Source organism: Austrofundulus limnaeus, unplaced genomic scaffold (genome assembly GCF_001266775.1).
Source record: "Austrofundulus limnaeus strain Quisiro unplaced genomic scaffold, Austrofundulus_limnaeus-1.0 Scaffold436, whole genome shotgun sequence".
Classification (NCBI taxonomy): domain Eukaryota; kingdom Metazoa; phylum Chordata; class Actinopteri; order Cyprinodontiformes; family Rivulidae; genus Austrofundulus; species Austrofundulus limnaeus.
The window spans coordinates 395004-403952 of NW_013952838.1; the positions used below are offsets into that span (position 1 = coordinate 395004).

General features: G+C 45.1%; 1 protein-coding gene across 1 annotated transcript in view; it reads right to left on the reverse strand.

Moving 5' to 3' along the window:
- col5a2a (collagen, type V, alpha 2a) overlaps nt 1-8949 on the reverse strand; it is a 42673-nt gene that overhangs the window by 2514 nt on the left and 31210 nt on the right. Inside the window, exons 18-53 of the mRNA XM_014024699.1 lie at nt 8627-8680; nt 8410-8508; nt 8271-8315; nt 8089-8187; nt 7957-8010; nt 7771-7878; nt 7595-7648; nt 7281-7379; nt 7111-7164; nt 6236-6334; nt 6109-6162; nt 5970-6023; nt 5844-5897; nt 5593-5646; nt 5459-5503; nt 5289-5387; nt 5097-5204; nt 4918-4971; nt 4642-4695; nt 4512-4565; nt 4359-4412; nt 4166-4273; nt 3969-4022; nt 3746-3799; nt 3427-3588; nt 3225-3332; nt 2962-3069; nt 2828-2881; nt 2651-2758; nt 2514-2567; nt 2270-2377; nt 1869-1922; nt 1652-1759; nt 1238-1547; nt 982-1163; nt 646-888 (exon numbers count right to left, since the gene is read on the reverse strand). Of these exons, the coding sequence (XP_013880153.1) occupies nt 646-888; nt 982-1163; nt 1238-1547; nt 1652-1759; nt 1869-1922; nt 2270-2377; nt 2514-2567; nt 2651-2758; nt 2828-2881; nt 2962-3069; nt 3225-3332; nt 3427-3588; nt 3746-3799; nt 3969-4022; nt 4166-4273; nt 4359-4412; nt 4512-4565; nt 4642-4695; nt 4918-4971; nt 5097-5204; nt 5289-5387; nt 5459-5503; nt 5593-5646; nt 5844-5897; nt 5970-6023; nt 6109-6162; nt 6236-6334; nt 7111-7164; nt 7281-7379; nt 7595-7648; nt 7771-7878; nt 7957-8010; nt 8089-8187; nt 8271-8315; nt 8410-8508; nt 8627-8680 (3264 nt within the window). The remainder of the gene's footprint in view (nt 1-645; nt 889-981; nt 1164-1237; nt 1548-1651; nt 1760-1868; nt 1923-2269; nt 2378-2513; nt 2568-2650; nt 2759-2827; nt 2882-2961; nt 3070-3224; nt 3333-3426; nt 3589-3745; nt 3800-3968; nt 4023-4165; nt 4274-4358; nt 4413-4511; nt 4566-4641; nt 4696-4917; nt 4972-5096; nt 5205-5288; nt 5388-5458; nt 5504-5592; nt 5647-5843; nt 5898-5969; nt 6024-6108; nt 6163-6235; nt 6335-7110; nt 7165-7280; nt 7380-7594; nt 7649-7770; nt 7879-7956; nt 8011-8088; nt 8188-8270; nt 8316-8409; nt 8509-8626; nt 8681-8949) is intronic.

Genomic DNA, 8949 nt, shown 5'->3' on the forward strand with positions numbered 1-8949 from the left:
TCACTCCAGAAGTGAATGTACCAGAGTTCGTTTCCCCCGTTGGTTCGCACCATTTATGCAGATGTGAATACACTCATGTGAACCCTGGTGTGGATCAAACAACCAGATCGAGACCCATTTCTGAGGTGGTCTCAGTCTGCTTCCAAACGAACTCTGGTACATTCACTTCTGGAGTGAATACAGACCGGCCTGGAACCGAACCAACGACAGGAAACATGCACCTTTTTGGACTTCATGAATCATTGTCACGAAGCAACATTAGCCCTCCGGTGTTGCTAATGCTAACACTATGAAACAATGAGCCATTGTGGGTCAGGGAACGTGAAGAAACTTGTTTCCTTTAGGTTGCAGCACAAATTTGACAACACTGTCCCAAAATTATAAGTATATCATCATTAAACTGCTGTAAAATGAGCTGCTCTTGATATTCTTAATGGTCAGTTGTATTAACACCATCTTTATTTCCTGGTCTGTGCTCTGTCCCACCCCTCGTCATTTCTGTCCAATGGGAGCAATGACTGTCACCTAACGCAAAGTGCACCAAAGGAAAACATAGGCCGCTGTTTGGTCCAAAAACAAGTGGACCAAAGGACCTTCCTGGWGTGAATCCACACTCAGAGTTTATTAGAACAGAGACCAACTTACCGAGCATGAATCCTCCACCACCGTGTATCTGAAGCGGTTGTTTCCCTCGGCCTTGAGCTCCAGGTCGTTGGAGCCTTTAAGGATCACGGCCTTCTTCATGTTGCCCGTCTTGGCGTCCTTGTAGCCCACGGAGTTCTTGCAGTGGTAGGTGATGGTCTGAGCTGCCTCTTTGGACAGCAGACGGATGAAGGTCATCTGCACCGTGACCGAGTTCGCAGGCTGATCTTTGTTCCCGTAGGTGAACTGGAAACACAGACGCAGAACGTTAACGCCGCTTCTCTTCTTCAAAAGAAGCTCCGTAATTTGGACCTAAATCGTAAAAGGCAAACGGCTCACGTGTGTTCCGCTGTTGATGTCGGCTCCGAACCACACGGGTTTGTTCCTGGAGGTGCTCCACCACACTTTACGAGGAATGCTGGAAGGGTTGGCCGAGATGCAGGTCTCCCCGGTGTCCATGTTGCAGTGAACTTTGATGGCRTCCTCTGCGCTGCCTTGGTTCGGATCCACCCAGTACTCCCCTGAAAGTGATCAGGATGAGAGTTAGTCGAGAGGCTGTTGCACGCCTTGGCCCCTGCTCCTCTGTGAAACGTACCACTCTTCTTCATGGGGTAGCATCTCTTCAGGTCATCGCAGGTCCTGGCAGGGTGCTTCCTGCTGCCGTCGGGGCTCTTCATGCTCTCAAGCTGGCTGCTGAGGGCCTTCAGGGTGGCCTGAACACCGGGGTCCACGGGCACGATGGCCGAGGCGTTGCTGTTGGGCAGAGCCTCGTCTTCACTGAACTCTGGAGGAGGAGGGGGTCCAGAGTCGTAATCTTGCGGGCCACCGAAGAGGTCGTCTATGGCTGCCACAGGTGGTCCTGGAGGTCCTGGGGGTCCAGGGGGACCGTCCTCTCCTGGGGGGCCCTATTGATTTCACAAATGGCTTTTTGCATTTCTGTTTCATTTTACCCACACAYGGTTTCCTGTTCAGACATCTTTAGAACTGCCTCGTCTGGCAGAGATCCTACCTGGGGTCCAATTTCTCCACTGAATCCACGAGTTCCTGGAGGTCCCATTGGCCCTGGCTGGCCCATGTATCCCTCTTTCCCAGGGGGCCCGATAGGCCCAGGAGGACCCTGAATCATRTTCCAGAAATTATTGTTACCAACTAGTTTCAAACTAATTCAACGATTTATCAAGCATCAAACCATAACTAGATAAATTAATGTAGTTTGTAGAACTCACCCTCGGGCCACTTGGTCCAATAATCCCTGAAGTTCCCTGCTCCCCAGTCGTACCCTAACAGATAAACAGAAATGGATCAGTCTCCTGCTCTGATGATGATGGTTTTGTTTCTTTATGCATCAGATAATTTAAATCTAACTCATCTTCTGGGATTTGTTTTTAAAAAGTGGAGCTTTACGTGTTTTCTGCGTATCTCTAAGTTTACATGGTACTACAAGTTTCTGGTCTCAAATGAAGGTGTTTCTAGGCTGGATGCAATAGGAAATGTCAATACTGACCAAGAGTCAGAAGGGGAGGAGTTGGAAATGAGAAAATGTTGGAAGGTTTTGAGTTCAGACCAAACAAGATGTTTCTGTAGCTTCGTGGATAAAAACTGCTCACTGAGAGCTGCTGGAACTCACCGGAGATCCAGGAAGACCCTGCAGACCGGTGTAGCCTCTGTGTCCCTTCTGACCCCTCTCTCCATGATCACCCAGGTCGCCTTTATCTCCTCTTGGTCCTTGTGGTCCCTGATTTGGAAATGGTTGAACAAATTTTACCAGTCTTGAAATGGAGACGTTCTACACAAGCTTCAGCAGCAGGACTGATCTGTGTCTACGTAAAGAAAGGTTAGTTGAAACATTTGGTATAAAAACTGAGACTTACCACCAATCCTCTTTTCCCAGCAGCTCCAGGTGGACCCTGAGGCCCTCTTGAGCCCTGCAGAAGGGTAGACCAGACTTCTCTTTAAACACTTAAAGTACTCAAACACATCATTTCAATCAGAACAGAAGAAAACTTACAGGCTCTCCTCTCTTTCCTGGATCACCTGGTGCACCAACAGGACCAAGAGGTCCAGGAAGACCTTGTGGACCAATCATACCCTCTGGACCAGGATCTCCTCGGTCTCCCTGCAACGTAACCACTGTTAGTCGCTTGCTGTGTGAAAGTCAAAGCTAAAATCTGTTTTTAGATCCTACCCTTTGTCCGAGGACTCCATCCTTTCCTGGTGGACCATCAGACCCTGCAGGACCCTGAAGAGCAGACACATGAAACCATCATCAGACCAGAGGAGATGTAAATTGTGAAGGAGTTTTTTTTAAAAGCTGCATACATCTGGACCAGGATCACCCCGAGGTCCATTAGCACCAGGAACACCAACAGGACCTGGTGGTCCTTTATCTCCTGCTTGTCCTGGAGACCCCTGTTTTCCTGGTGGACCCTAAAACAAGAGGCCAAGCAGTACAAGATATAAAAAACCAGACAGAGTTTGGTTCTGAGACAAACATCTGTCAGAACCAAGAAGTTTAACATCAAACGCTAACGATGAATTATTTGTTYAAACTTCAGATAAAACAGGAGTTCTGTGAAACCAACCCCTGGCCCAGGAAGACCCGGCATCCCACGTTCTCCTCTCTGACCAGGAAGACCCACGATACCTCTCTGTCCTGTGGTTCCAGCTGGGCCTGGAGGTCCATCGGGACCCTAAAATCAACAAAAAAAAATAGAAAATGTAACTTTTGTTACTTTTGACAGAGAAACCAGAAAACAGTCGCAACGCTGGGAAGCATCAAGTTACCGTGGGGCCATCCTCTCCAGCGTCGCCTTTGTCTCCAGGGCTCCCAGGTGGTCCTGGAGGTCCTCGCTCTCCTTGTCTTCCAGGGGATCCATGATCACCACGAAGTCCAGGAGGACCTTCTTTTCCTGGGGCTCCCTGTGGTCCAGCTTCTCCAACTGGACCCTGAGAAAAGATGTAATAAAATGCGATTAAAAATCCATTTAATTTATACATTTTTACCAGAGTTTTCCTGAGATTGTTAATCTCTTGTTTGCACAGATAATGAATGTTGGGTTTCATTCTGGAAATGTATTATTTATGTGTTATTGGTGGWGCTTACAGCAGGGCCTGGAGGTCCAACGTTTCCAGCAGATCCAGGGAAACCAGTGGGACCCTGTGATCAGAAAACCCCTCAAGTTTGACATATTTATAACAGAATCCTTTGCAAAAAAAAACCTTAAAAACAAAAACTATTATTTTGAATTGATACATCAGGTGTTAAAGTCTCAGTGAGGTGAAGAAAGAGTTATTGGTAAAAGTTATTTTTGTCTTTTCGATCTTACCGGTGCACCCTGAGTTCCTCTTCCTCCTTTCAGACCTGAAACACCAGTTGGACCCTAAAAATATAAACCAACACTTCAGATAAACCCTSAGTAAAACGCTGCAGTAAAATTAAAACCTACCTTTAATACTAAATCAAATAAATTAATAAAGGCAGCTGAGTGTAAAAAAACCACACTTATTTATGTTTTAAACTCACCGGGGGTCCGTGAGCACCAGCCAAACCCTGAGGTCCCGGAGAACCGGCATCACCTTTCTGGCCTGGCTCTCCAGGCTCTCCCTTGACTCCAGGTTGACCATCAGGACCCTACAACGTGTTGGTACGGTTAGCAGTCACAGCCTAGATCACGTGGACTATCACTGCGAGCCACGACTGCATCATGTTTACTCACAGGGGGTCCAGAGAATCCAACAGCACCGATCGGACCGGGGTCGCCTCTCGATCCCTGAAAGAACACCAACTTTTACTTCATTTGCGGTAAAACAGCGAACAAGGCCGACATGTGCTCGTTGCTGATTGAAAAGGACCGGTCGGGTCTACGTACAGGTGTTCCTCTAGATCCTGGAGGCCCAGCTGGTCCTTTGGGTCCAGGTTCACCCTGTGAAGAAGTTACATATTTAAATCCAGCTCAACATTCCATAGTGGCAGCATGAAACTGTTAGAAAAAAACCAACCTTTTCACCACTGGGTCCAGCAGGTCCGAGTGGGCCAACGGGACCGGGGGCTCCCTGTGGACAATACATAAAACTAGTTTGAGAGATCTGCTCCTCACCGTTGTCTCGGACTGACAGCACAGCACAGTTCTGTCAGCAGACACAAGCTGGAACAAGTCTGAGAATCCATCAGCAGCTACAGTTTATTTTGGTCCCAGAAGCGTAAATTAAACGTCGTCGTCTGAGGCCGAGCCAGGGGAGCRTGTGTTCGCTGCGAGGTAAAGATGCCGTACTCACTCTCGCACCATCGTTTCCAGGCGTCCCCTCGGATCCTTTCTCACCAACTGCTCCCTGAAAATAAAAGTTAAAACAATCACTAGTTTGCAAATCTGTAAYTAAAGTGATTTATTGAACTTTACTGGCACCTTCAATGACGATCAAACTATTATTATTTTATAAGATTAAGCTCAACATACTCGGTCACCCTTGGGCCCAGGAGGACCAGAAATTCCTCTTTCTCCAGGCATTCCCTGAAGACCAGGCGGACCTACGTCTCCCACAGCACCAGTTGGACCAGGACTGCCCTGCAGTGAAAAATGTCAGGATTGTTGAAACTAAAACATTGTTACAAACAAAGACKGTTCCTGTGATGACAAAAACAACAATACCTTTGGTCCGTCCGGACCAGGGGCACCTGGAATTCCTTTGGGTCCCTGCAAACCAGTTGGCCCCAGATCTCCTCTCTCTCCTGGGATCCCTCGCTCTCCCTACAAGTCGGACATCAGCTAAGTTCTCAGTGTCAAAATAAGAGCGGATCTAAAATAWGAAATCCACGTACCCTCGGTCCAATCTGACCCACAGGACCGATCTCTCCAGGAATTCCCTGAGGGAGAGATTATGTTGTGTTAATCCAAACAATAAGGCACAAATCAACAGTTAATGTGTTTTATGTCTGTGTTTTGTTGGACTCACTTGGTCACCTGGTTTACCGGGTTCTCCAGGAGGGCCTAGGTTTCCTGGCAAACCCTGRGAAGAAAAGTGTCAAACCTTCGAATCAGAGCTCATTTGAATTACTTAAACTTTTATCTGGTTTTACACAGATTATACACTTCATCTTACTTCAAACCAGAGAAATAATCCAGTCACAAGTTTATTATTGGAAAATAATCAACCAAAACCAGTGTACATCCTGTTGAAGTGCTTCAAAATGCTCTTTAACACACCTGGAATCCATTGACTCCCGGTGGACCTTGCTCTCCTCTGTCTCCTGCAGGACCCTTTGAAACAAGACAATGATTATATKTATCAGTATTAAGAGTCATGGGGTACAACAGGAAGTAAATACTTACAGGAGGACCAGGGGGTCCTGCAGGACCAACTTCTCCATCTTTTCCTGGGGGTCCCTGTTGATAAAAGAGGCAATAAACCCAATGTAGACCTGGAGTCTCGTGTGAKCTATGATGAAGTCCTCTTCATCGTGATGCTTACCCTTTGACCCGGCACTCCCTGAGATCCCTGTTCACCAGTTTTTCCTGGGTCACCCTTTGAGGAAAAACATTTAAAATTAGAAACGGGACCAAAGGTCGACACAGATTGGAGTAAACCTCCAGCTTACATTGAAACCTTTAGGACCCGGGACTCCCATAGTTCCTGCAGGGCCTCGGTTTCCAATAGGTCCTGCTGGGCCTGGGCGACCATCCTCACCAGGGGCACCCTAAACAAACAAACAAACAAACAAACCCTGGTGTAACAGCTTGTTGCGACTTGTGTCCAAACTTCATCAGGTCTTTTATTTTTCCACTAACTGTAATTTGAGCTTTAGAAAATGATTCCAATTCCTGATTTGTGTCTCTATGTCCAGTGAGGACTTTTATCATTCTGCATTTAATTCTCAGTTTATAATGCATCTTTTATTGAACTTGTAAGAATATTTTGTGTTCGTTMACTGAAATCGTGACAAAACCACATAAATATTGAACAGATTAAACTGTGACAGGAATAGGGACCGTACAACCCAGATCTGGTTACGAGTGAAGCTTTATTGCTTAGACTAGAAACAATCTGAGCAGCGCTGCCTGAAACCCGGAACTTCMGGTCCTTTTATAGAGTCTTCAGTGCCTGSWSCGCCCCCTACTGGCCTACGGCTGCATCGCAGGCACTCTGAACGACAACACTCCCCTAATGTATTASAAACGGTTTCTTATGTGTTGTAAAAATGTTTCGGGCCTGTATCTAAACTATTTTAATCAAGACATAACAATAGTTAAACATTGGATTATAAAAGTCAATAATTAAAAAGGAAAACGATGAATATATTGTGGTGCTTCTAAATCAGTTTCTAACTAATAAAGTACTTCAAACTCATTGTATATTTTGTAATTGTTTGTATTTTATTCCCTTTTAGTGCTTTGTTTGAACCATTAAATCAACAAAACTTAACAAAACAAGTGCAGTACACGTAAGTGCAGTGTGAAGACTTTAAAGACCTACCAGTGGTCCTGGCTTGCCCTCTGCCCCCTGGACTCCTGGGGTACCAGTAAGACCCTGAAGAAAATTGATCAGATCTTTAGTATTTAGARATTTAAAGGTCAAAATATATATTTCAAGTTGTGATTATCTAAAATCCAGCTTAAAAGTAAAAGTCCAAGCTCTTGTGTTACCCTTGCACCTGGTAGACCAGGCTCTCCAGGACGTCCCAGGTCTCCTAGAGAACCTTTTGGCCCTGGTGGACCAGATGTGCCCCGATCTCCTTGCGCACCCTTTGCAATAATTAAAAATATGTTAACTTTGCAAATAAAACATTTTTATTTTATTTTATTTTTTATTTTTTTGTGTCAAAACGAAACCAAATATTATATTTATTTCTTCATCATCAGTGACTTTTTTGTAAGTAAAGAGAAAATAGAGACAGAGAGAAAAACATACTTAAATAAAACATTTTTAAAGTTAAATATTCACAGAGAATAAAAAGTACCTTTGGTCCTGGTAGACCGTCGGCACCGGGGAATCCTCTGTTTCCTGGAGAACCCTGGAAAAACATCATGATTCTGATCTCATTATGTTAATATTTTATAAAGATAAATTATATTTAAATTACAGGGCAAACAGTTCACTGTGAGCACAAAGTAAAACATAAAATTTCCAACTCACTCTTTCACCCACTGGACCCTGAGGGCCGACAGAACCGGGGTCTCCACGTAGTCCTCGCTTTCCTTCCTCACCCTGAGGTCCGATCACTCCCTGGGAGCCTGGTGGTCCCTGAGACAAACCAGAGAACAGGAGCTCAGCTTTACGTCTCCCCTTTATTCAGCTGAAAGTGTTCCATCAGAATCTTACGGGTTCTCCTTTAGGTCCGGCCTCGCCTTTAAAGCCCGGGACACCGATGTCTCCCTTTAAAACAGAAGTGTGAAAATATAAACCTCCGTCACATTCCTGAAGAAACCAGTCAAACCTGAAGAGTCAGCTTACTCCTGTTCCTTTTATACCAGGCTGACCGGTGCTTCCCTGAGGTCCTGGTGGACCAGAGGGACCGGGGTGGCCTCCAGGACCTTGAGGACCAAGATTACCCTGTAAAAAACATGAGCCGTGTTTGTCTCACGTTCGTGTTACAACCAGAGAATTTGACTGAATTTTAAAAAGTGTCCACAAACCACTGGTCCTTTGGCACCTGGACCTCCATCTGTACCCATGGTGCCCTTTAAAAAAACATAAATAAAATTAAAATAAGCTCTTTAAGAGTGTTGTTTTTTATATTATGATGTTTAAAAACAAATATTATCAAATATTAACCCTGAGGCCAACGGGTCCAACTCTGCCTTGGTGACCTGTCTCTCCCCTTTGTCCTTGTGGGCCTTCTGGACCTCGGACTCCAGTGGGACCAGGTTGTCCCTGTGGAAACCAGTTGTTGAGTACATAAAATATATTTTTTATTTTTAACTTAGGATTAAAACCTCAGACGGGCTGATCTGTTTCAGTGCAGGTGATCTACAGGTGAGTCGTTACTTGCCTTCATTCCAGGAGTTCCAGGATATCCAGGTGGGCCATTAAGACCTAAGGGACCCTGTGGAGCAACAGAGGTGACATTGTTAAGATCAAATCCTGACGTTTTAAAAAACTCAACAGATAAAGAAGGTTGTAAGGACAAACTTAAGGTGCAGAAAACAACCGAACATCACATTTTGTTTAAAAAAAAAAGAAAAATAATCTATGCAAGAAGATTTCCTGTTGTCTTTATCTGAAAATTTTTCAAAAATAAAACTAGACATGAGTTTTTACGATGTAAAAACAAGTGTGCATTGCAGCATGGCTTTGCCTGCATTGGACTTGCAG